The sequence below is a fragment of the Agelaius tricolor genome, unplaced genomic scaffold (genome assembly GCF_023055355.1).
Source record: "Agelaius tricolor isolate 1412-34295 unplaced genomic scaffold, bAgeTri1.0.p SCAF_2, whole genome shotgun sequence".
NCBI lineage: Eukaryota > Metazoa > Chordata > Aves > Passeriformes > Icteridae > Agelaius > Agelaius tricolor.
The window spans coordinates 64,729,470-64,755,317 of record NW_027269262.1 but is presented as its reverse complement, the minus strand read 5'-3'; the positions used below and the strand labels follow the sequence as shown (position 1 = coordinate 64,755,317).

Below are 25,848 nucleotides of genomic sequence, written 5' to 3'. Positions count from 1 at the left end.
GGACATAATGTCAGTAGCAATCATAGCTCCATCATAATATTAAAAAATAGAGATCTTTGTCATAAGAACAACTTTAGGCATATGTCTTGATGAGATTTTGCCCATCCTGTTTAGGTGGTATTCAAAAGGAAATTATTATAGTTGGTGATACAAAATGGAAGTTCTCTGTCACAGTCATTATATAATAAGCTTTACATTTGATTTTGTCTTCATTTCTTACCCTTTATTAGAAATATTTATGTTTTTGTTTAGAAATAAGGCATGTATTTTAATTTTTATGAAATAAATTTTTGAAAATATATTCCTGCAATTGAGAACCTTTAATCCCCTCTGCAATCAAATATAGCTTTTGGCTTCATAGAAGGCTTTTTATTTACACATAGACTATTTTATTAATGAAAATACTTGGATTTGCTGCAAGAAAATAAGGAACCAAAAGAAAATAGTGATTGATGTCAACCTTGATGACAACCATCTCTCCTATCTTAATATTAGAAAAACAAGGAAGAAAGAGAAGCACAATTGCATTGTTACCATCATAACACTAAATTTGGCAATAATTTTTTCCCAATTCTTGTTTATTCCTAGGGAGAATAAAGGGAAAGAAGAAAGTTAATGCATCTGTATCAGACCTAATAAAAAAATGTAAAAATTAATAGCGAACCAATACAGAAGATTTTTGATAGACTTATTAAAATGTTGATCTAAGTATTTCTTTAATGGACACTTTAGCATAAGTATCACAAATGGTGGTGCACAACTAGAAATGGTCTGTTGAAAGACATAAAAAAAAAGTGTTAGGCCATCACAGACTGACAGACATCCTTGAGGTAAAAACAGAACTTCCAAGTATATGAATAAAACAAAGAATTATAACAAATTCTCTTGTTGAATTATAACAAATTCTCTTCTCATTCTGTGTATGTTAAATTTTCTGTCACAGAAGATTCCTGGAGCTCAGTAAATATCTTTGCTCACTTTCAGAATTCTTTAGTTGGGAGAAATTCTGGGTAATGATTAGAACTGAAAGCTAGTTCCTCTATCTCTCTCTGTAAAACACATAATCCTGATTCACCTATTGTGGCTATTTGTAAAGCTGATTTATCAAAATCCTTGAAGAATAGTCTGTCAGCACTTCACAGCATTGAAGTTGTAAGGGGGTTTCCATATTTCCTTTGCTCTAGGATGAAAAAAACCTCTTCCATTCCCTAAAATCATAAACCTCCTACACCCCAGTCAACCTTCACAAGTAGAGGTTTCCTGCATGTAGAGTAATCAGCCATTGATTCAAGTTCCTCAGAAGGACCAGAAGATCTCCAGCATTCAAAATGGAGTCTCCATGGCCACTTTCCACTGTAGTTCTGCACTCCAGAGTAGAGCCCATTTCAGCAAAAGTACGCAGCCCAAATCACTGTTACTGTTAACAAAAGAACCCCAACAAAACAACAACAAAAAAACCAAAACCCAAAACAAACAAACTAACTAACAACCTAACCCCATTTCTATTCAAAATCTAGTAAAGATACATGCAACTGGACATAATTTCCAAGACAAAGGAAATGGTTATCTTAAAAAATATATTGTAAAGAGTCTTTCTAAAGTTTACAATATTTTTATCAAGTTACACCTAATTTTTTCTAAATAACAATGCGCTGGAGCAAAGACAGTGATTTCTTAAGTAATCCCTGTCCAGAAAAAAACAGACTGTTGAACATATGGTTAATTTTAAACACAGATGGAATTAAGCATGTGCTTCAGTTCTGTTCTGAGTCAGAAGTAAAAATTGAAGACCATAGCTATGTAATATTTTGCCATGTTGCAGCAGAATCAACTAAAATGTTGCCATCAGATTCTTTCACATGATTTCAATATCCTGCTTGAGCAGAGGGGGTTGGATTAGATGACCTCCAGAGGTCCCTTCCAACCTCAGCCATCCTGATGCTGTGAACACTGTAGAGATGAAAGCATGTTAGTTATATACTTATTCATTGTGTAAGGAATATAAACCATTCTCATTGTTTGTGTAAATAGTAAAAATAAAAACAAAACAAAAAAAACCCTAAAAGGCAAATGTGTCATTTGGATCATTCATATTTCTTTATTGAGCTTTGATGAAAAACAGTCCATTTGAAATATTTCCAGCAACCATTTCAATTCCAAATGCTCAATACAAAAACTTGGTATCAGAGTTCAAACATATAAAGTTACATCTCATTATAATTTAATATTTAACAGCACTAATCATTTCTGATTTTTCATAATTAAGTTTACAAAAATAATGTTACATTTATAAAATAAATCAGCTTTTCCCAATAAATTACAGTGGTGTTCTTATTCAAAAATGTAATATATCATACAAAATAGACAACAGCTTTTTGTCAGATAAAATAGTAAAGTATATTTTTCCTCCAGTACGTTTTGGCAGTGTGTGACAACATTTTATTGTACACTTGATATCTAAAGTTCACTGTGAAAAATAAAGTAAGCTATTATGCCCATCTCTTACATAAGGCAAGGGTGGCCAGCTGGGGGACTGATCTTTATTTCCAATTATATGTTTTTAGTCAGACCAATGCTGCCATGTATATGTAGCTGAAATAATTTATCTGACACAGTAAATTCATGTTGATCCACCTAGAGTCCAACACTCTTTCTATGACAAGTACACAAAAGTAAGCTAAATCAGTAAACTTTTGGGCTGCTCAGTATCTCTCACACTTATTTTACCTTTGTGTATCACTGTAAAGCATTGGTGGCCAACTTGTAAAAAAACAGCAGAGCCTGGATACCCTTAAAGTTAATGGTAAAACTTCAGTACCTCATTCTGTCATAAAAACTCATATTAAAAGGAACTTGTAAAAAGAGCAATGCATTAATAAAAACCAAACAGTAAACAGCAAAAATGAAAAGGATCTAAAAAGCAAAAGGCAAACATTAATAGCTACTGTATACAGACTTTACAAAAGCAACTACTTTAAAATAACAAAGAAACACAATGTCTACCTGGTGGTAGGTGCATTCTCATTAAAACCTTTCGAATATTCAGGTCAGCTCAGCATTTACTGTGTTGCATTTCCAGCCTACAAAAATGTGTTTGAAGAATCATTTTTGATTGTTTGAGCAACTTTACAAGCCAAGGGTGAAACTGCACCATCTCTGGATGCTGTGATTAATGAAGATCTCTGGTTCAGGGTGATCAACATCTCACCTTGAAGAATTTCTGATTCCACTATGCTTTCTCTTTGCAATAGTTTAGCAAACTGCACAATATTATTATCTCTTTTTTTGTCTGTTTCTCTCTCTCATATCTTCTGGTAGAAAGTCTGCTTTAAACTACTAAATCATTGCTGTCTGGAATAAATAAAATATGTGAAGTGGTGATTTTCTTATGATGTTAGTATTGTATGAACAAGATATCACTTCATATATCAAAAAAGATTACTTTCACAAATTGTAACTGAGTAGTATAAATGCCCCAAGTGAGCATGTGTCACAAGGTCCACTTTGTGCAAATTCACAGAGGGTCCAAATCCAGATGGGTTGTTACGGACTCCAGACACAAAGCCCAGTCAAGGTTGGATGCCCAGACTGGAAGGGGAAGAAGAGGTGGAGAAAGGGGCTCATCACAGAAAAGCAAGTCATCCCATGCTTCTGAAAACTTAGACATTGAGAGGATGAGTATGTGAATTGAGAGAGTGTGCTGTCTTCTGGCTGTCTTCTGGCTTGAAATACCATGGCTCAAACCAGAAACACCTGGAGCTGAACTCAGGCACATCTGCCACTGCAATTAGTAAGTCATAACTCTCCAAACACAGAGCTACTACATTAATTTCAACTTTTCTGTAGGTGAATTTTAGTGATTGCTGAAACATGCATTTACTACTACAAATAAACATGATGGCTGCTCTTACACTAGTAAACCAAACATCACAAAGTATCCTCTTGCCCTGACATGGTCCTAGTTAGACCTCATTTCAGTCTACAACTTCCTTGTGAGGGCAAGAGGAAGAGCAGGTACTGATCTCTCTCTGCAGTGACCAGGGACATGACCCAAGGAAATGGCCTGAAGGTGTGTCAGGAGGTTTAGGCTGGATATTAGGAAAAGATTCTTCACCAAGAGGGCGGCTGGGCACTGAAACAGGGTCCCCAAGAAAGTGGTCACAGAAAAGCCTGACAGAGTTCAAGAAGCATTTGGACAACCCCTTCAGGTACATAGTGTGACTCAGGGATGGTGCTGGGCAAGGCCAGGGGTTGGACTCAATGATCTTTGTCGGTCCCTTCCAACTCAGTTTATTCTGGGGTTCTGTACTCTTAAAGAGAAGGGCTGTGTCCAAAGTACCTGAAAGTGAAAAGTGTCCCTAGACTGGCCTAATTCCTAAAGTGAGCTAATAAATTTTTTTGGAAAGTACTAGTTAGTCCAGACCAAAAAGCCTACCAGTCCTTGTTCTAAGTATTTATCAATATAAATGCTTCAGCATGGGCCAATTGACTATGTATAGACATAATATCTATATATGTTCTATATATAGATTTTAAGAAGTCCTCAAGCATATTCACCCAGGCAGGCCCTCTGCTTCATACAAACTGTTAAGCAGGAAGGATCCAATGCTTTTGTTGAAATTTTACTTAAAAGAGATGGTCCTTTAAAATCAGGATTTTTTAAAATAGTTGCAGTTTTCTGTCCATTAAGTATGTTTTCCTTTTTTTTCCATTCATGTGCTTATTTGGTAGCCTAATGTTCTACTATTAGTGGAATCTTGGCTTTTGCCTGAATAACCCACTTTTTCATATCTACAATTCACAGCTAAACAAGCACTAAGCAGTTCCATTACAATGAAAAAATTATATACACACCTAGAACAATAATATTAAGACAACAACTAAAACAGGAAATAAAAACATGAATCTGTGCAGTTATAAGATCTAAAAATAATATCTACCTCTATACATATTTGTCAGACTGCAGTGTCCACAGTTACAGTTGTATGCAGTAGTCAGAACAGCTTACTTACTTTCCAAATCATGAGGTGTTTTAAGGAACACCCACTTAGCAGTGGCTGCTGAGGAAATAATTTCCTATATCAACCTGAGATTTTAAATGTGCAAGTGTTCTACCAATCTATCTAGTGCATAAAAAGGAAGAGAAGGAAGGGAAGGAAGGAAGGATAAGACATAGATAAAAATATCACAATGGTTTTTGTTTCAAAATAGATTGCTGTGCAATGACTGAAGCTTGATTGGCAGACATTTTGTATTCTTGCCCAGAGCCTTGTGGAGGGGAAGGTAATGGAGTTTCTGGAGTTGCTGAAAAAAACCACAGAAATAATTATATATTTCATTAGCTTGGTCTACTCTACATATATACACTACTGCACTGAAAGGGAGTCCTGTTGCATGTTTGGAAAAGAGAGTGCCTTGACATGCTCGGGAAACAGGATATTTTAATGATCAGAATTTTTAGTTTATTAAAGATTGTGCATGTAAAAACAATGATATATCAAAATGGAGCTGAATTTTTTAAATTAAATTAAATTCAGGTCAAAGTCTATTCTTAACATCATTTATATACATACATTTTTAATGCACAATTATTTTAATTTAAGAATGATGAGGAAATAGCTCTATGAACACTGACAGGTCACCATGCTAATTAATATTTTAAAAAGAAACAGTGAAGTGTTATGACAGAAGGCTAACTTGCAATTACTTACGTATCTGTTCTGTATGTACAGGAGCAGACATTGAACTTATGAGGACAGTTTGGCCAGTCAATGGATCTTGGGCTAAGTGAGGATGCATTGGATGATGCAGATGACTGGCATCATTAGAAGTACCTGCAAAAATAACATGAGCATATATCAATGCAAACAAGCATGTTGTTGCCAGTGACTTATACTTCAGTAATTACATTTCCACAGAGTAAATATTTTGATTGGCAATTTGAATAATTGCCTCTGGGTATTCATTAAACAATTTAAGCAGACTTCAAGCATATTAAGCACTGTGTTTATTTTCACTGTTTTGACTGCAATAAGAGTGTGTTTCATGAAATATTTCTAAGGATTCTTTCATCTGCCTAGGGAATTGTAGGACAACCCAGTAGTTACTGAGAAGTACACAGCAAAATCTGTTGTTGTAGGACTAAGTTAAACAAGATGAACTGCCAAGACAAGAAGGCTTTAGCTAACAATTACACAACAAAAAGCTCAGCCAGTGAGTAAGAGCGGTCACTAAGATCAGGGTTCCCTCAACATCTCAACATCCTAGATTCAATAATAACATAATACTTAATATTAATAATATTTTAATAGTTATTATAAAACAATATAATTATTTTATATAGATTATATAAAGATAATTTATATTATGTTGAATATAAATTCAACATAATACAAGATGGTAAATTTAACAAATTGATAGCTTACCTCCCAGTAGCATTTCCTGAAGCAAACTGTCAATTTTAACAATTCCAAATAATTTAACCAATTGTATCTGCTCAATCATTTGCCAAGTGATGCTTTGGAGTGTAGGCAGTAGAAGAAGAAGTTCTCCAAATCTTCCTCTGGAGTCGTACTGACGGTCATTAATATAATCCTCTAAACTGATTTGGACTTGGAATCGCATATTCTTAATCTTCAATGGATTACTCAAGCCTTTTGCATCTTTAAAAATGACAAAAACTTTAGTCAAGGCATATTACGATTTGGGAGGAGCATCTTACTGTGTTTCATTATATTCTTTTCCCTTCAGCTAGATAACATGAACAGATGCTACATTAACAAAAATTACTTTAAATACAATCACATGTAAAACAAATGAGAGATATTTTTGTAAAAATACCTGGATCAAAAAACACAATTGCTTTCAAGCAAGCATATTCATTGTCATCTATTTGAATTTCCTGGAAGGGACGAACTAATTCATCCAGAATCCGATTTGCCACTCGGCAGATCTCCATTTCAGTGCTGTTGCGATGGATTATGTAATTGTTGCCTTAGAGAGAAAGAATATCAACATATGAATTAATAGAAACATTTTGATGTAATGTACCTGATTAAGCCAATTTTCAAAAGTACATTTCATATTGCTTGATCAAGTTAATTTTTTTAAGTAGTAACTCTCTCTTGCATCACACACAACTTTTCATTGCAAACAGAGTATATGTGCAAATTATAGCTGTCACCCAGTAAATAATCTGTACATATAAGTACACCAACATGTAGTGATTAGTGCACAGGACCGAGGTTGGTATTTGGATTTACAAGTATGAAGCAATTTATGTTTAAATAACAGATAAATATACTAATGTATTGATCTTAAAATGTATTCTTCCCTGATTAAAATAATATATCCCAAGCTGAATTACAAGGATTTGACAATAGAAAAGAGGAAACACTGGAAAAGCTTCTTTTTCTAATGGTTGTTTCTGTTGTTCCAAATAAAATTTCGTAGCATTGTAAAATTTTCAGTTAAGAAATAATTTTACCTAGAGTTTTTTGGGTTTTGGGTTGTTTTTAAAATATACATTTTGAAGGTCTCCACTATTGCATCTTAATTCACCTTCTGAAGAACACCAGGAATACCTTGGAGCTTTCAGAAGCCACCATGCAGTTTTTGAAAGACAAACTGGTAACTATATCACAAGCGATCCATGTCAAAATGACTCATAAAACAGATACCTGCCTCCAAGTATCAAAAATAAGCCTTGAAGCCTCAATTTGTTTCTTCTTTTGGTGCATCTGCTGATGCTCATGATATATAGTTTTCTTACTATTATTTTATCATTGTTTTCCTATTTACCTTATTACTAATCTAAATAAAATTACAAATTTATTTTTCCCTGTTTCTGTTAGTTTTGTGAGTGAAACTGTATCTAGGGAAATTACTACTTTAAGAAAGCCATTTGTACAGCTTTTATCTTGAAAGGATTGCTGGTGAGAGAAATACCTTCATACCAAGCCCTTCTTGTCCTTTTAATGTGGGTAAAAATAAATTCAAGCTAATTTAGAGCTATGAAAAGGCAGGCCCAAAGAGGAAGGAGAACAAGTAGTAGAAAATGTCCTTGTACCACAACACCAGTGAAGAGACAAGTCTGAGTCTGTATTCCATATAGCCCTGCCTCACATCAAATATCCTGTCCAAGACAACCAACAGCCTGTCTCAGGAAACCGCCCCAATGCTGACCATGTCTAATGAGACCCTTTTTGGCAGAGTGCACTTCAGACTGGCAGAGCACTGTGTCAAACAAGGCTAACAAATGCCTCATCACATCACTCTCCACACCAGCACACATCTCATCTTATAACTGGGCCTCTCCGTTGCATGAACATGCTTCCATCAGAGACAACATCCTCTTCCCTGACAGCCATGTTCCCTCAATATAACCCTCTGTGGGAGCCATCTCAGCTGACCAAGAACACGCTCCTGCAGGCGTGCCTCAGCACTGTGCCGTGGGCGCACCCATCTGCCATGCCGCAGGGACAGCAGGAATGATGTTTACATGGTGGCCATCTGGGGACTATTGAGGAAGACGTGAGAGGGGTCTTGGGAAAGTGAGTTGCAGGTAACATTCTATCTAATATTTTAGCCAGTAGAGTCTTCTCTGAGTCTGAAGGACTCCTGAGAAAGCTCCAGATAAATGGCTTTCATGAAGACTGAAAATAGTACACGTGCAACAGGCTGGCTACTCCTTTCCTAAGCAAAGGGGTTATTACCTTTGTGTTGTTATTTTGTTCCAATTTTTTTTATGGGAAAAGGTGTAGAAAGGATGATAGCATAAGGAGTCAATTGCCAGGGAACTCCCTTAAATTGTAGTTTCTGCTTTCCAATAGACCTTTCCAATAGACCTGTATTAACTCACATGAAACCATCCACCTGCTTTTGCTAGAACAGGCATGTGACATTATATCATTAATAGCTATTTAGCATTTACAGAATGCATTGCTTTGATTGTGCCAGAACAGTTGTTCCACTTAAGTGACTACATCATTGCAAATGTACTATAACATCATCATCAGTAAGTAAAACAAAACCAATATTTACCTAAAAGTAAAATGTCCTTATATGCCATGGACCGTTTTGCTGCTCCAAGCAACAGGTGCTCCCCAGCATGTGCTCTTAGCAGGGCAACCTCATGAAAAAAAAAGCAGACTCATTAGATGATAAAGCTGTAAGTTTCAATGAGAGCGAAAGAAAAGAACACACCTAACTGTGTGTTAGGTACATGTTGAAGACTGTTAAGATTCCAATGTAAAATGTAAAGTGACTGTAAAAATCTGAACACCATCAAAACAGCACTTTCTAATTAAACTGTCATTCTCTGTCATATCTAGATTCTGTCTAGATTTTAAACATCAGGTTCTGCAAAATACTTCTTAATAAATATATACCTGCATTTATTTCCTAGTGTGTATTCCCTTGACAAAGTTTTCTCTGGCATTTTAAGTTGATGCTAAAAACTCCAGTGGACTGTAATGAACTGTCAGAGTAAATTTGGTTCTATCAGTGTTTCATTTTTCTCTTGAACCAAAAATTTATGTGGCACTTAAAAGAGCTTTTTCCCAACAAAGCTAGATATGCTAACAGAGCCACTATTGTCCACAAAGAGGAATCCCAATTTGTACTAGGAAGGAACTTGTGTTTATTAGTTTACTCTTAGTCACCTATTTACTTTCCTCAAGTTTTAATGTCTGCTTGAAATTTCAGCAATGGCCTTTATTTCCTCAAAGAACTCATCTCTTGACAAGTAATTCTAATCCAAGCCAGTCATTTTAGGAGAGATATAAAGGTACACTGTACCTGGGTAATACTTATGTGTTAAGACTTCAGGTTCTCAGCTGCTTTGGTCTCCTCTGTGGTTTGTGAATCAGGCTGACTCCCAGATCAGGAATCATTTTTTCAAAACCAGATGGCTTATTTCATAACTGAATGCATAATGGCCCTTAGAAACTGGCTATCAAAAAATGAAAAACTGGCATTCGTTTTATCTCTCAACATCTTTGTCCCTACTTTTCCAAGGTACTTAAGGTTTCAGAGTATTTCCCAACATGTACTCTTCAAGCACAGCAGGGGCATTTTCAGCCTATCATTCTAAGCTGATATTTCATTTTTTCAAATGCAGATAGGAATATTTTAAGGATATTTGATACCTCCTCTTTTTCTCCATGTTGTCTTAACAATAAAAGAAGCAATTTTTTTGCTTACTTTTGTTGCCCTTGTGTAGTAATGACATTTGAAATTCTTTTTCACATGAACAGTTTAAACTTATTTGAGTATGCTGAACTTGTGAACATATGTGCTCTGTGAGTCTGCAAAGACATCATTTAACTTCTTTTTTGGGGAGTTTCCTGTGGCCTGAAACAGACCCATATTCCTGAGGAATGATATAAGGGGGAATGACTCAGTTCAAACCAGGATGACCTAACACTTGCAGTATTTTGTTAAAAAACTGAGAAACTGAAGAAGCAAAAAGAAGGATTTATACAATTCCAGTTCACAGAGTGATTTTTAAGATTAATCAGATTTTGATGTGGAATCTAGAGATCCGAAGCAATGAATTAATGTCCTTCTGAGGCTGCTTGTCAGAGAACTGATCCCCACAATGTGGAGATTCTGGTTCTGGGTTTGCCAGCACAACCTACTCTAAAAGCCAGTGATATATTAGAATATATTACAAATGTGATGTTAGATCAGACCTCTGTCATAAAAACTCTTATGAATTTTCAATATTTGGTGCTTTTTTTCCTTACATTTATTATATACAATATAATTTTAGTACACTGTATTGTATGAAAGATTATTTGCGATGGATTGACATCAGTATGTTTGGAATTTGTTTGAGATTCTAATCGTTTTTGGTTTTTGAAAGTACAGAAGTCTTGCATCATATTAAATAACATGCTGTCTTATACTATATTATAATGAAAGGCGAACATAAAAGGAATACTTTTTAAGGTCAGAAAATGTTCTGCTTCTACACTACAAAAAGAACAAAACACTTAAAGCCATGCTGCCTTGCTGCTTCTTTTTGTTCATGTCTTTTCTGTTGTGGTGGTGCTACTTCACAACTTAAATAAAATAAATTAAGAGGGTAGGTCTAGTACTCAGCTCTATTTGTTCAGACAAAAAAAGAATGAGTGCTTCATCCTGACATTTAAATATCACAGGCATAACAGAGCAGTAATTAGAGTTTTCTCTTTGGTCTCCTCCTATACCTGGTCATCGAGTGGTAGTTCACAGAAGCCCGGAATATATTTAGCCCATTCCACCAGGACCAAAAGTTGTTGCTTCATAGATTCACAGACATCACTAACACCAGCAATTTTCTTAACATTTATATCAGTGCTAGCACCAGGACTGGAAATTGAGATCTGGCCATAATGAGAGAAAAAATGAATTATGTTAAATTTCATATAATTTTATTTTCACTGGTTAGTAGCATATGTAAGAAAAAAATCACAGCAGTAATCACAGATACTCTTGAGAAGTTCCTTGACCATATGGACCATTACCCTGCACGTAAATGATAAATTTTTCTTTCTCATTATTACCAGTTTGCATTGCAATATGCTAAAACTTTAATTAATCATATCATGGTACAATATCTTCTCATTTCACAACACTATTTTTAAAAATATAGAGCTCTTTTCATTTGTAGAAGAGAGGTGTTTTGGGGTTTTTTCTTTAAAATGGTTGACATTTACTTCATTTCAGAAAAAAAAAAGAAGAGCTCATAGTGGCACTTAGTAATATTAAGGGACAGAGATAATAAGACAAAGAGAATGATAAAAGGGTAGTACGTTCTTCTAGTGTAAAGACAAGTACCATTAACTTTAGAAGGTAAAACAGGGGGGTTTAGTGCCTGGAGGAGAATGGTTTGTAATGATGAAGTAGTGGTATAGGCAGAGGTCTGAGATGTTTCAGAGGAACTGTAAAGGATATGGGTGTGCATTAGACCACCTGCAGGGAACAGTGTTCTGTGAAATGGCAAGAGAGCAATATCTTTCTGGGCCTGAAGCTGGGCACTTCTACTGAGCCAATTCCTGAAATTCTTAATGACTTTTCAAGGAAAGGAACAAAACCAGGCTTTCTCTTGAGCCAGGCAGGAAAGCCAGCTTAAGATAAAGGCAAAACTGAGAAGGCCAGTTTATAGTTGCTATCATACTAGGGAAGGAAAAAGAAAAAGAAAAAGAAAAAGAAAAAGAAAAAGAAAAAGAAAAAGAAAAAGAAAAAGAAAGAGAAAAAGAGAAAACAGAAAAAGAAAAAGAGAAAAAAGAAAGAGAAAAAGAAAAAGAAAAAGAAAAAGAAAAAGAAAAAGAAAAAGAAAAAGAAAAAGAAAAAGAAAAAGAAAGAGAAAAAGAGAAAACAGAAAAAGAAAAAGAAAAAGAAAGAGAAAAAGAAAAAGAGAAAAAAGAAAAATAGAAAAAGAAAAAGAAAAAGAAAAAGAAAGAGAAAAAGAAAAAGAGAAAAAAGAAAAATAGAAAAAGAAAAAGAAAAAGAAAAAGAAAAAGAAAAAGAAAGAGAAAAAGAGAAAACAGAAAAAGAAAAAGAGAAAAAAGAAAGAGAAAAAGAAAAAGAAAAAAAAGAAAATAAAAAGATCGCTGTACAAGGCCTGTAAAACTGACTTTCCCTTTATGTTTTATTACTGAAAGCATGTTCAGGGAATTATGTATCATAATTATCTTCCTCAGGAAAAGAAATTAATTGTTTGGTCTTCCACTATCACGTTCCTACACTTTTCAGGACGTTGGAAAGTATTTAGTTAGACTCCTACCAGTTCCCTCCATTCATATACCCATGTTAAACCCCACAGTGGGATCTGTAGTGAAATCCCTTATCCTTGGTAGTCAAAAGGAGCTGTGCTTCTGAACTAAAGCTCTGTGCTTCCTACATAATTCAGCAGTGTAAAACAGTGAAAACAGCTTAGATATTTATGTCAGTTAACCAGTTGAACATTAGCTCTCAGGGAAATACAGCAGCTAGGCAGGTGAAAAATTCCTCAGACACATAATTCAAAGGCTATCATGTAGCAAAAAAGGTTAGAGGTATTGCCTCTTTGTAGACAGAGAATGTGTGAAATCCATGCTATAATCATGAATCCATTTCTGGCATCTCCTCTACAAAAAGGAGGCTGAAAATACTGATATTCATTCAGGTGAGAGCTACCAGAGTGATTCAGTCTAGAAAGCCTTCAGTACAGAAAGACAGTAAAGAAATTCAATACATTTCATTTTTTTCCAGAAGAGTAAAAGGGGTCTTGATCATGATTCAAAGGTACAAAGAAGAGATTTCTGATAGTAGGTCACACTCTGATCTACCTGAAAATGATACTAACCATGCAGCAACTAGAAGATAATACAAGAAGGCAAAGAAGAGGTAGATTGTTTAACTGTTAGACATACTGACTCATGAAGTTAATACATTGTCCTTCCCTTAATCTATTTATTTAAAGCTGTGCATTTTTATAAATTACATCTTACATTACAAATTACAGTCTCCATGCTGAAATTACTTGGTGAACTTCTGCTGGGGATTCGTGGGATGACTCCCATGGAGTTCATTATGAACACCCAGGATTGTATGTCTTGACAAGGATATGAAGCTATGAACTTTTCAATTTCTATTTCTCTATTGCTTTAACCTGCCTTTCATTTATGGGGTACAACACAGAACTGACTGACTTGATAGAATCGTAGATTAGCACAGGTTAGGAGGGACCTTGAAAGATTATCTAATCCAATCTTTTATGGGAAAGGAATCATCGAGATTATCTAACACCCTGTCCAATTGCATCTTGAAAATCTTCAGTGATAAGGACTCCACCACATCCCTGGAAAGGTTGCTCCAGTAATTGCTTGTTCTCACTGTAAAAAATTTCTTTCTTATATTGAGGTGAAATCTTACCCAGTGTAACTTGTACCCATTAATGAGTTTATGAACATGAAAATATAACACTGTATCCCAGTTGTTCTGTAAACTTTCAGGGACAGATGCCTTTACTCATATGAGAGTCCAGCATGCCCTTTTCATATTTACATAATCCTGGAAGGCTCTCCCAGGTGTGAATGAGAAAAATTGTACTTAGACAATTCCCCCCTATAAGGGATCTTAAGGAACAAAATTTCTAATTTTTCCTATTTATTATGAACACTTCAAAAGGGATGAAAATATCTATTTTTCCTTATTTAATATGAACATTTCAAAAGAGATGAATGCCACCATCTTCCTCATTTCACAGCTGAAGTACTTGGATAATCATTTGGGACACTACCACCTCCTCTATGTCTCTTCTCAGGACTGAACTCATCTTACAGACCTATTCAATTGAGGGAAAAAGAAGTACTTTTAGGACTTCTTTGCTTTTCCATCATGCTAATGAAGTATCTTGGACTTTGAGGTCAAGACTGTATCTTCATATATGCTTGACATAGTGGTAGCAATTCTGTTCTAGTAAAACATAACAAATAGTAAGTACAATAAATTTGTGTATACACAAGGAGATGTTTTAGGCCAAGAACCTACTGTTTGAAAAGAACTTTGTGCTATAAACAGCTGAGGATGTGATTCTGTTCAAGACAGTTCTTATTCCTGAATTGCAAATACCAGTTGGAAATGATTAAGGAGTATTATAAAAAAAGCACAATAGGCAAGTTCAAAAATTACAAAGGAGATAAATATAGATATATTTTTCATACTGTATAGGTAGGAAAGGTAGGAAGGTACATTCTATTCATCTAGTCTGCCTGGACATGCAATATGTGCCAAAGACTATAACCCAGTAATTCCTGCATCAATTCTCTACAGGCAGTTCCAGCCTAAGAGAGATGCTTATAAAGGATGAGATTACAAACCATTTGGGGACGTATAAATCAGTCAGCATGAAATCATAAAGGTGGCAGTTAAATTCTAAGCAAGTTAGTAAGAGGTGCAAGAATGCAGAATCAATGACCATGATTTATCTGAGGTGCAGAAAAGGACTGGAGACTGTTCCATTCAGCAATTGATTCGATAGGAAAAAAAAAAGAAAAAGAGAAAATGAAGTTCAGATGAGACAAAGAAAATTTAAAAGTGAGATGTGAATAGACTCTGCAGTTGGAACACTTCTGTTTGCCTTACTTATAATGTCTAAGGATATTAAAAATAGGATTTTCAAAAGAATGTAAGGAAATGAGTGTCCACACCCCTTTGAATGGCTTTGGACAAATTTTTCCCTATGTTTCATGGGAAAGCCTGCTTCAAGGATAGATAGATGCCACCAGATGCCTAAGACAGCAACTGATTTAAAAGCAGTAAGAACCATAAACCTTTATTAAGAAAGGTGCCTAAGACATATTGTTCTGGACAAAGTAGAATTTTTTTATTGACTATGCTTCAAGAACGTATTCTATTACTGCTTCTTCCATTGAGAAGAGGAAGTTGTGTGCATTTTGGAAGTAGGAAAAAAGTAATCTCAATAATTATTTTTGATACCATAAGAAATTGAGAAGCATTTAATTTTAGTAAAAGTGGTCTTAACGTCACTAAACAATTTTGTGATAGATCTCAGTACCTGGCGGGAGAGTGTCTCGGCTTGTGACAATGTGCTAATAGAGGGACTGTTGCAGCCATCAAAAGTGTTTCTTCTTGTACTTATCCTGTCCCGTTCATTTTGTACAGCTGGAAAAGAATAATCATCTCATTTATTGACTTGTAAACACTGACACAAAGAATAATTTCAGAACTTTACTAGATTCCAGAAGATAACTCTAAGAACTGAAGGTATGGCATTCAAAGAAGATGCTCTGCGTTTAGCTCTGAGTGATGAGGAAGGATGATAATACATGTTTACAGTCTTTATTGGAACCCTACTTGCCTGTAAAAAGCACGTATAACTAATTGCAGATAGGCACTGAATCACCTGCACTTCTGTCACTGGCTTAATTACAGTCAAACCTCTTTCTTCCTTTGAACTTGAACACATGGTCTCAATTTCAGTCTTTATGATAACAGCAGAAATGGATATTTCCAGACTGCCAAACAGGTCAAGTGGTACAGCATCACCACTGAAAAAATATCTCTCAGAGGAAATATGAACATCCTACTCATGCTCTGCTGTAGGAAACAATGAAACAGGAATGAATAATGAATTTAACCCACTAGTAAAATAATTTTGAAACTTAAATCTCATGTTCCTCCTCAATGACATTGCATTCCTAGCCAGTTTATGGAATATTAACTAAGTTACAGGGAAAAAAAAACAATCTAAAAACCAGCACACCAAAAAAGTTTTAGGACAGTAAATTCAGTAAGTTTTGGACTCTCATGGAGTCCAAAAACAGGCATTTGAAAGAGCTTTGGATAGGGAATCTGTAACTGGCACATGTAAGGTTTATAAAGAAAGAAAGTATGCTTTTAAACTAAAGGAAGAAGAAAAAAATGAAAACTGACAGTTAGATCCTTCTAAAACCTAGATCATGTCTAAGATTAGGCCAAGGAAAATGAAAAAGGGGAAAAAATTAATTGTGCCAGTGGAAATCTTTCTATTGCATGAGGAACTTCATTGTATTTTAAGAGCAGCAGCTTTATTCCCAAAGATACATTTGCTATATTGTGGGAAACAATCTGCATTACAGAGTTAAGGAGTAGTACAAGGGGTTTTAATTAGAAAAAAACCAAAAAAACCTCTGTGCACCAAGTAGGTTCAGGATTTATCTGAACAATGCACACAGTTTATTCCAGAGGTGCACTAACTTTTTTGCAGTTAGTACACTCACCGATGGGCCTTCTATTAAGGTCACAGGAAGAAATCTTGTGTGGTGACAAACACACAGTATGTTGTAGGCAGGAAAGAAAAAATATAACCTTTTATAAAAGAATGCTGAAACAAATATAGTGTATTAAAATTAATTCAGCACTGATTAGTTTTGCAAAAATAGTAAGGTATTCTGACAATACATCACTAGTGAAAATCACTAGTGGAGCACATTACCACCATAAGTGGATGCTTTAATTTTCTTCTACATACACATAATTTTGGATTATTAGACTAGACTATGAAGCTAAAGCTTTATTGTCAATTCAGGCTAAAATTGCCTTAAATAGAGACTCCATGACAAGGGTGGTACATTTGCTCAAAGAGGACTTGTAAAGCTTTTAATAACTGAAGCCTCTCTTATCTTTGTCCCAAAGAAATGAAAGAGATTTGCTAAAAACATGAGAATCTATCATAGACTCTATGCTATACTTACTTATACTATGAGACATGCCCTGATCATCTAGAGAGGTTATAAAAAACAAAAGCAATGTTGAAAGTCTTAGACACAGTGGGATCAGAGTAGGGCAGAGTAGCATTAAGCGGGCTAAAAATTTTGTGCCATGCACTAGGCTGCATTAGCATCTTGAGGCAAATGAGCATTTCTCTGTTTTGGGCTCCCCAGCACATGAAAGATGCTGGAAAACTAGGTAATGTCCAGCAGAGGCCTATGGAGATGCAATCCACAAGACGCACAAGGTGCAGGCATCTTTGCTTATGTGGCAAAAAGAGGAGCAACATGGATGTGAGGGTCTTCATTTCTGTAGCATACAGAAAAAGGAGCCAGATGCATAATGAAAAAACAAGACCCAATGGACACTACCCTAACTGCAGTAAGAGATATTCTAACTATTTATAAGGAAAAAAACCCTTCCCAATGAGGATGGTCAAGTACTGGAAGAGCTTGCATAATGAGAAGTTGTTCAATCTCCCCTCCCACAGACTGTGTAAATCTGTCTGGACAGGGTCCCAAGCAACCTGACTGAACCTAGATGTCAACCTTCGTTTAAGTGGGAGCTGAACTAGATGAATTCTAGATGTCCCTTCTGAGGTAAACTATTCTTTAATTTCAGGTTTTGAAAGTCTGTAAAGTTCTACTATTTGCAAAACTTCTAGGGCTGCTGCATATTCACAGATCTTCCCCTTTCTTCACATCAGATTCATAACATATATACAATATGTTACTGACTTAATGGCTCAAATTCCAAAAGGCCAAAGTGTCTTAAAGGAGATCCACATTAGTAGGCAAACCTATTTCATACCCTGTGCAACGCTGTTTAGAATATCCCCATGCAGCTTCAAGGAGAAAAAATCCATTTTACCTCATACCAATAACTTGATCACTAGCAAAGTACTGCTACAGGACAGATACTTAAGAGCATAAAGAAAAAGCTTCCTTTGTACAGACAGAAAGAATGATAGCCACATTACAAGAGAACTAAGCATTCACATTTCAGGCTGGCCTGCAAGCGGATGCACCACGCTCCAAACAAAAAAGGTAGCAAAGTTTGTGACAAACCACATTTGAGTGTGTATTTGAAACAGATAAGGACATCTTTTACGTCTACATCATTACTGTCTTTGAAACAACAGCCCAAACAAAAAAAGAAACCCTCTAATATTTGCACTGATCTTCTTTCCCTGTTGCTCTGATCTTGTGGTGATCTGGTCCTTTGACTCTGACTGAAGAATCACTGTGACACATGCTTCTCATATCTGTCAGTGAGATCCTAAGTAACAATTTTCCTATATTGAGCTCTAGGGAAATCGGATTTTTTATTAATTAATGTGGACACTCCACTGACTGCTACCACTACTCTTCCCACTACTTTTTCACTCAATTTCACAGTCCTTTGTCTGGCTTAAATGTTTCATACATTTAAATTTAAGGGAAGAACCAGTAAATTGGCACTGTCATTATTTAGGGCAGGGGAAAACCAGACAGACAGTGATTTTATTACTCACTTTTGGTAAACATTTTAAGTAAAATCTCTTTGTTTGAAATATTCCAGCATATGGCTCAATATGTAGAAATCAATGGATTTTGGTGCCACAATTAATGAATTATACAGTTGCAACTTCACTTTAATTCCATGGACTTGTTAATGCCCCAAATGCTAGAACTGCTTACTCCCTTGAAAGTTAGTAGACATTCATTTCACCTCAACATAAAAGCACTTTCCCATTATGAAGGTATTGTAGCTACTTTCCATTGGTTTATTCTGCTGGAGTTTTTTAGAATTTTCATTAAATTTAAAGCTAATTTGGACTTTTTCTTTGTATATCAAATAATAAATTTCTCCATTACCTTCCTTTTTCATTCCTGCTCGAAAACACTTTTTTAAACGACAGTATCTGCATTGATTCCTTTTGTCCTTGTCAACAATACACTGTCGGTTGAATCTATCAGAGACAAGAAAAGGTAAATGTATAAAGCATTAATAAAGTATCACCCTGATTACAAAGAAAAAAAACAACTTATCTGTCCTGTCAGAATAATGTCTATAACCACAGACTCTCTTCTTCAGTTGCAATGATTATTCTTCTTTATTAATCAGTTTTGAGAGGTTTTTCATACCTGCTAATTTTCCAGGAATGTATGTACATGTATAAACATGTGTATGCATTGGAATAGGCAAGTGTGGAAAATTTTGTAGGTATGTACATCATTTCTACCTCAATTGATTTGTGAGGTAAGTCAGTAACTGGCTGCACCAAATGGACGTGGAAGAAAAAAAATGAAGAAAAGCTGCAAATAGAAAAAAACAAAGAACAATCAAAGAAAAAGCCAAATGTTGCTGGCATAGAGGAGCCCCTTAGCTGCAAAACCATTACCCTTGTCTGGCAGTGTTTACTCCTACTGGGAGGTAACAATGAACAAGCTGCAAGTTTTATCACTACAGATGGCAACCTAAACAGGAAATGAGAGGAACCAACACAATGAAATAAAGACTTGAGGAAATACATGGAGCATGACACTGCAAGGCAGCTTACCCAGGCTATTATGCACATCTACAGGTGTGTGTAAGGGATTACATATGAGCCGTTTGTCCCTCTCTCCATTTATGTCTGCCTTTTTTTCTTTGCATGTGTTTGTTAGATAAACAGACTCTGCAAAAGCAGAGCTCTTCCTGAAATCACTTATGTCAGCTCTTAACACACCACTTTAGGGGTATGTCTATGCTATATCACTGTATGATGTCTATAAGGGAGATGTTTCCTTTTAAGAATATTACACAACCAAAGAAGAGTGTAGGAAACAACATTTCCAGTAACAAGCCATTCTTATAAGTTTTATCATCACCCCATGCAATAGCACAAGGGAACAGAGATTGGGGACTACAGTCAGTTCACCACATGTTGTCTCTGCTGCTTCTTTCTGCTCCAGGGAGGACTCCTCTCAGTCTTCACCTGCTCCATTGTCAGGTCCATCCCAACAGAGACAGTTCTCCACAAACTTCTCCAATATTAGTCCTTCCCATGGGCTTGGTTCTTCATGAACCACTCCAGCATGGGTGCTTTCCACAGCGTGCAGTCCTTCAGGATTGGGCTGCTATAGCAATGTGTCCCCTGCAGGGTCAACAGTCCTGCCAGAAAACCTTATCCAGTGTGGGGTCTTCCTTCCACAGGGCCACAGGTCTGGCTAGGAGCCTGCTGCTGCACAGTCTTCCCATGAGGTTACATCCTTCTTTCAGGCATTCACCTTCTCCAGCAGCAGGTCCTCCATGGGCTGCAAGGGGATATCTGCTCCCCTGTGGATTTCCATGGGTTTCACAAGGACACTTGCCTCATCATGGCCTGTACCATGGGCTGCAGGAGAATCTTTAGATTCTTAGAGCAAATCCTCTCCCTCCTTCTCCACTGACCTTGGTGTCTGCAGAGCTGTTCCTCTCTCATATTGTCACTACTTTTCTCTGGCTACAATTTTTTTCTGCACAATAATTATTTTTTCTTCTTGAATACATTATCCCTCCAATTATTACCACCACCATTGCTGATAGCAAAGCTCAGCTTTGGTCATCTTGGAGATGGTTGGCATTGGCTTCACCAGACACAGGCGACACTTCTGACAGCTTCTCACAAGAATCCACTTTTGTAACCCCATCACTACCAAAATCTTGGCATGAAAACCCAATATTCTCCTTCAGTGATTTGTTTAAATGCATTGAGTTTTCCATATATTCTGCTTATGACTCAGAATGGACAGTTTATAGCCCTGAGCCTACACAGATCATTTCATCAAACATGGTGCAGTGTGATATTTTGGGCACCATTTGGAAATTAACAGATTGCCATTCAGACAGAAAGGGGAAATGGCTGCTCAAAAGACCTGTGTGTCACACCAGGTGGGAGTATGTGCAGATGTGTTTGTACAGTCCCTAAAACAAGATTAATAAATATTAGACTTTCTATTCAGAAGCTACCTTCATAAGGAAAGAATTTTAGAAAACAGTTAAGTATTACAGTTGTCACACTGAAGTGAAAATATGATCATTTTTCCCTTTTTTTTCAGAGATGACTTTTGTAATCATAAATAAAAGAGTGAAACAGTTTGTGAGTGATGTAATGATATCAACAATATCATCAAGCACCTGGAACATAGTTTCTGGAATGTGTAATATCAAATAGCATTCCTTAAGAAAAAGCTGAAAATCCCCTGACATGATTGAAAAATTCTGATAAAGTATAAATATAATTTTTGCTTAAATTCATTAATATAGTGCCTCTAGATGAACTTTTGAAATACCTGCATGAATAGACGTGGTTTTTCCTTATGCTACGTCTAAAAAATCCCTTGCATCCATCACAGCTGGAAGCACCATAATGTTTTCCGGTTGCTCGATCTCCACATATTGCACAGAGACTACTGACCCCGTTGTCAGCAGCATTCATGTTGACGGCTTCTCCTGAACTGTCTGACAAGAGACAAGAACATACATAGTTATGGATAAGACTTCCAAAGACCACCCCATGAGCAGGTTGTACCTAAATAGAGGCTTTTCTGGCCTTATCTCTTTTAATTGCCACTTAGGATTTATATAGTATGACCCATGTGATTACATCTGGTTCTCACTGACATGAACACTTTCAAAGTGATAGATATGTTAAAAGAACTTATGAAGTTCATAACAACAAATAATTTAGCTCTAAACTCTTTTCAGCTGAAGGGCTAAAAATTAAAGTGTCCCTCTGCATTTATAATTACAAATGTTCCTACATATGTTCCTACTAACATGAAGAGGAACTTTGGCACAAAGCAGCCTTAAGATCTCATGTATCAGCTCTCATACAAGCTAGCAATAGCTGGCAACTGTCTTACAAAGATTTATGACATTAAAAAAAAAGAAACAAAAAAAAAGAAGGAATTTGTATGACTTAATTTTAAAAAACCAAAACAACAAAAATACGTGCTAAGAGTATTAACATAGTGTTAACAAGTCTCTTATTTCCTTGAAGATATTTTTGACAGGAGCACCGGTGCAGTCTTTCCTTGCACAGAATATTAGCTACATGATTAACAATTAGTCACTGAATACAGTAAACACTACTGAATAAATTCACCTGAAATCAGCTATATTTATTCTTTGAATCACAATGTTAACAGACATGTTCAAAGAAACAACTGCAAAATAGCTTTTTCTGTTTTGCTTCTGGTTTAAACAGAAGGAAAACATATCCTAAGCATTTCTATCTGTTTTGTCCAGGAGAGGAAAGAGTGTCACGTGAATCAGATATGTAAAAATGAATTCAAAATTCAAGTACATGAGTTCATGAACAGTATACAGGATGAACAGTAAAACTGTTAATATTGATACATAATATTACTCATATTGTATAGATTCAACCGAAATGTAAAACACAAATTCATTATAAAATTTCCATTGTGTCCCACAGAGCTTAAAAGAGTTCTTCAGATACAGAGAGAAGCAACCTTTCTGTTTTGTTTTGTTTTACTGAGCTGTAATTGAATTACATCAAAAAGAAGGAATTACATCAAAAAGAAATCTTAGAAGAATTCAGTTCTGTAAATAATTTATTTTAAAATTAGGATTGTCATGACTGGAAAATTCTAAACTACTTTTAAACTAGGTTACAGAATTGCTTTAGAAAAATATAGGACCTTTTTTTTGGAGTTTTGTAGCTTTGCATCATATAGAAGAATAATTGAAAATACAATATAAGTTCTGCACGCATATATATATATATATATATATTTATATGTATGTATGTATATATAAGGGCATACTTATTTTCTTTGCTACTATTATGAACCAAAATGTCTAGAAAACTGACCTGCTGTTGAAAAATTCTTTGATTTTAGCAGAACTGTGTAATCTGCCTGAATGTGGCTTATTAAACTTCTCTAAAGGTTCCTAATTAATTTAAACAGCTAGAATAGATACACAGGAAGATTCATAAGGGACAGCTTTCAGTTCCAAACTACCACTATAACAATACAATGTTTTTATAAATGGTCTAAGAAAATACTTAGGCTAAACTCAATACAAACTCTAAATATAAAAAGGCTGCACCTGATAACTAATAATTATCGAGCTAATCACTTACAGTGATAATTTAACCAGCTCTATCTCCAACACATAATGCAACCAAGAACAACCTCCCTAATCTGCTTTCTCATTTTATTTAACATTAACAGATCCAAAAGGTTGCTATTCAGCAAAAAACATATGACCAATGAAATACCCATTTTAGAATAAAAAAAGCAGAGAAAACATCTAAAGTTATATAATCATTGTTGACAGCTACAAATTTAGTTAGTCCATAAAGTTCTGGTTTGTCTTCCTAAATCGATAACCAAATCTAACCTTCTGTTTACCTAACTTGCTATAACTTAACATCAGAAATTCAGATAAAACTTAAAGCCCAACAATAAAAAGTTAATTATGTTCTATATGGCAGGTGCTAAATATTTTTCCTGCAAATCACTGCATAAAAGGTTCTGCCTTTTAAAATACATACTACTATAGAACTATGAGTTATACTTTAAGACACAATAAACAAACATTTTTTAGTGTATTAAAAGATTTGAAAGGCCATTTTTGAGTAGTTTAATTTGCTTGATACTTTTAGTCACATTTTTTTTGTCAGTACTAGATGGCAGAATGAAACTATGTGCTTTCTATTTCAAGCATAACTTGAGAAAAATTCTCAAAAACTGCATATAAAAAAAAATCTGCCTAAAGTGTTACATTAACCAAACGCAAATACTTTTTCTCAGCTAAACATTATCCTCTAGAAAGCCAATGTGATTCTTTTTAAATCACTCTTGTGTATATATACACTTAGCTAGAAAGGCTAGATTAATACTTAAATAAAATAAATATTAGTATAACAATTAGAAACTAGGCATCAAGAAACAGTAGCTAATTTTTTTCACAAAACTCTAGATAATTTTTTCCTTTCCTTCTGAAAGTTATATACAAAATATACCTCCATGTCCAAACTGTCAATACTAGTTATTCATTTGTCTTACAGTAAATAAAACAACTGCTGAATAGACCATTTTTTTCCCTTTGATTAACTGACTGGTGACAGTACAACTACTTTATTATATATAAAATCTTTTTTATTTTCCTTAAAGAATTATAATGTTACTAACTCAGAGTCAGTGATGAAGTGTAAGAGAGTAGATTTGTAGTTTGAAAACAACCCCCAAATGCTCCATTAATAAAACATTTAAGTAACACCTTATAGCATTACTACAATTCACTTTTTCTGTTAACTGGCTTGAATTTGCCTCAAAGGGCAGAACTCACCATTGCCATTATACAGAATCTGCATAGTTTCGAACTCCAGTGCTGTATATGTTGGATCTAAAACTTCACTGTAGTTTGCCATTTCCATGTCCAGTATTGGTTCTGAGAGCCGCATCATTGAATGCAAAAGCAGTGAAAAAGCTGTTCAAATGTACAACCTTCCCATTCTGTTTCACAGTGATTGATAATCCAAAGTTAACTATAACTGTGTCACTTGAGTGCAGCAATGGGAGGAGCTGGAAAACTGCTTCTGCATGCTGTATTTTACCTGGGTATTTTTTTTTTTTCTTTTATGATACAGTGCAACCTTTCTGATAATCTTGGAATGCTTTTTTGAAATAATCTTATCAGGAGCTGTACTGGTTCCAGTTCTTGCATGAGCCCAAGGACATGCAGGAAGCTTCCCATCCCTCATGCCTTGCTTCACATTTTGCTGTCAATGTGTGGTACAAACAGTTCTAAACAAACTACTCTGGTTGTTCTATGTAGAAACTAAGTTCATATGCCATTTTGCTGTCACTTCAGAACAATAAGGAAATGTGACATGATATGATTATGGACTATCTCAAACTATACCCAAATCACCAACCTACATATTTTAAAAAACAGCTGTAAAATCTCCAATTTTACAGCTGGCAAGGTTCTTTCCCACTGGCAATTACTTAGCTCAGTAGGCATCCTTAAGCAAGGCTTCAAGTCACACAAGTCTGCAGCAAGGCCCATTCATAAATCCCCTCCATCACACACTGTGCTGCTGCAATGGCTCCAGGCACTGTATCCTGCAGCCTCTCAGACAGTGGCTTCCTGCTCTAACCCTTCTTCATACAAAATGTGATGGCTGCATGGCATTTCCAAGTGCCAAGAAATATTAATCACCTTCTCTGTAATGAAGAATCTCTGGGTAGGTTCACAGCTCATCAGCTGGTAGACATGGTGTGTACAAACCCAGTTAAAAACCCTCCTGTAAAGCTGCTTGAATCTGTGCCAAATATATAGCTGAACAGCAGAATTTCACTTGCTAATCTGGTGCTTCCAAATGTTTGATAGCAGAATTCCAAATGTTATTATTCTCAATACATTCTTTACGGAAAACTACCCTTTGCACTCCTAAAAATAGTTACATAAAGATTACATATCTAGAAAAACTACCCAGTTTATGCCTAATTAAGAGTAACTAGTAACTGTATATACAACATTGAAATGCATATTTGAATGGAAAAGTGCCTGCAGTTCCTACTCAGTAAAAGTAGCTGTAAAAGGGCACTGTAAATTAACTTCTTG

The 25,848-nt window shown here is 35.5% G+C and overlaps 1 protein-coding gene across 1 annotated transcript; it reads right to left on the bottom strand.

The window, feature by feature from the left end:
- Positions 1–3,910: 3,910 nt before the first annotated feature.
- Positions 3,911–22,261, bottom strand: HNF4G (hepatocyte nuclear factor 4 gamma). Its single transcript, XM_071421283.1, has 9 exons — positions 21,537–22,261; positions 19,098–19,192; positions 15,548–15,654; positions 11,214–11,369; positions 9,043–9,130; positions 6,841–6,993; positions 6,426–6,662; positions 5,712–5,834; positions 3,911–5,304 (listed from the first exon to the last, which is right to left on the bottom strand). Exons 1-9 carry the CDS (start codon positions 21,680–21,682, stop codon positions 5,186–5,188), a joined length of 1,224 nt encoding a protein of 407 aa, XP_071277384.1. The 5' UTR covers positions 21,683–22,261; the 3' UTR covers positions 3,911–5,185.
- Between the last annotated feature and the right edge of the window lie 3,587 nt (positions 22,262–25,848).

What these genes read in the sequence shown, in the direction of transcription:
- HNF4G (XM_071421283.1), bottom strand. Translation starts at nt 21,682, where the DNA reads ATGAATGCTGCTGACAACGGGGTCAGTAGTCTCTGTGCAATATGTGGA. An exon ending in AGCAGGAATGAAAAAGGAAG is followed by an intron (nt 15,655 to 19,097) that starts GTAATGGAGAAA and finishes ATTCTTTTCCAG; the next exon opens with CTGTACAAAATGAACGGGAC. An exon ending in AACTACCACTCGATGACCAG is followed by an intron (nt 9,131 to 11,213) that starts GTATAGGAGGAG and finishes TTTTTTCATGAG; the next exon opens with GTTGCCCTGCTAAGAGCACA.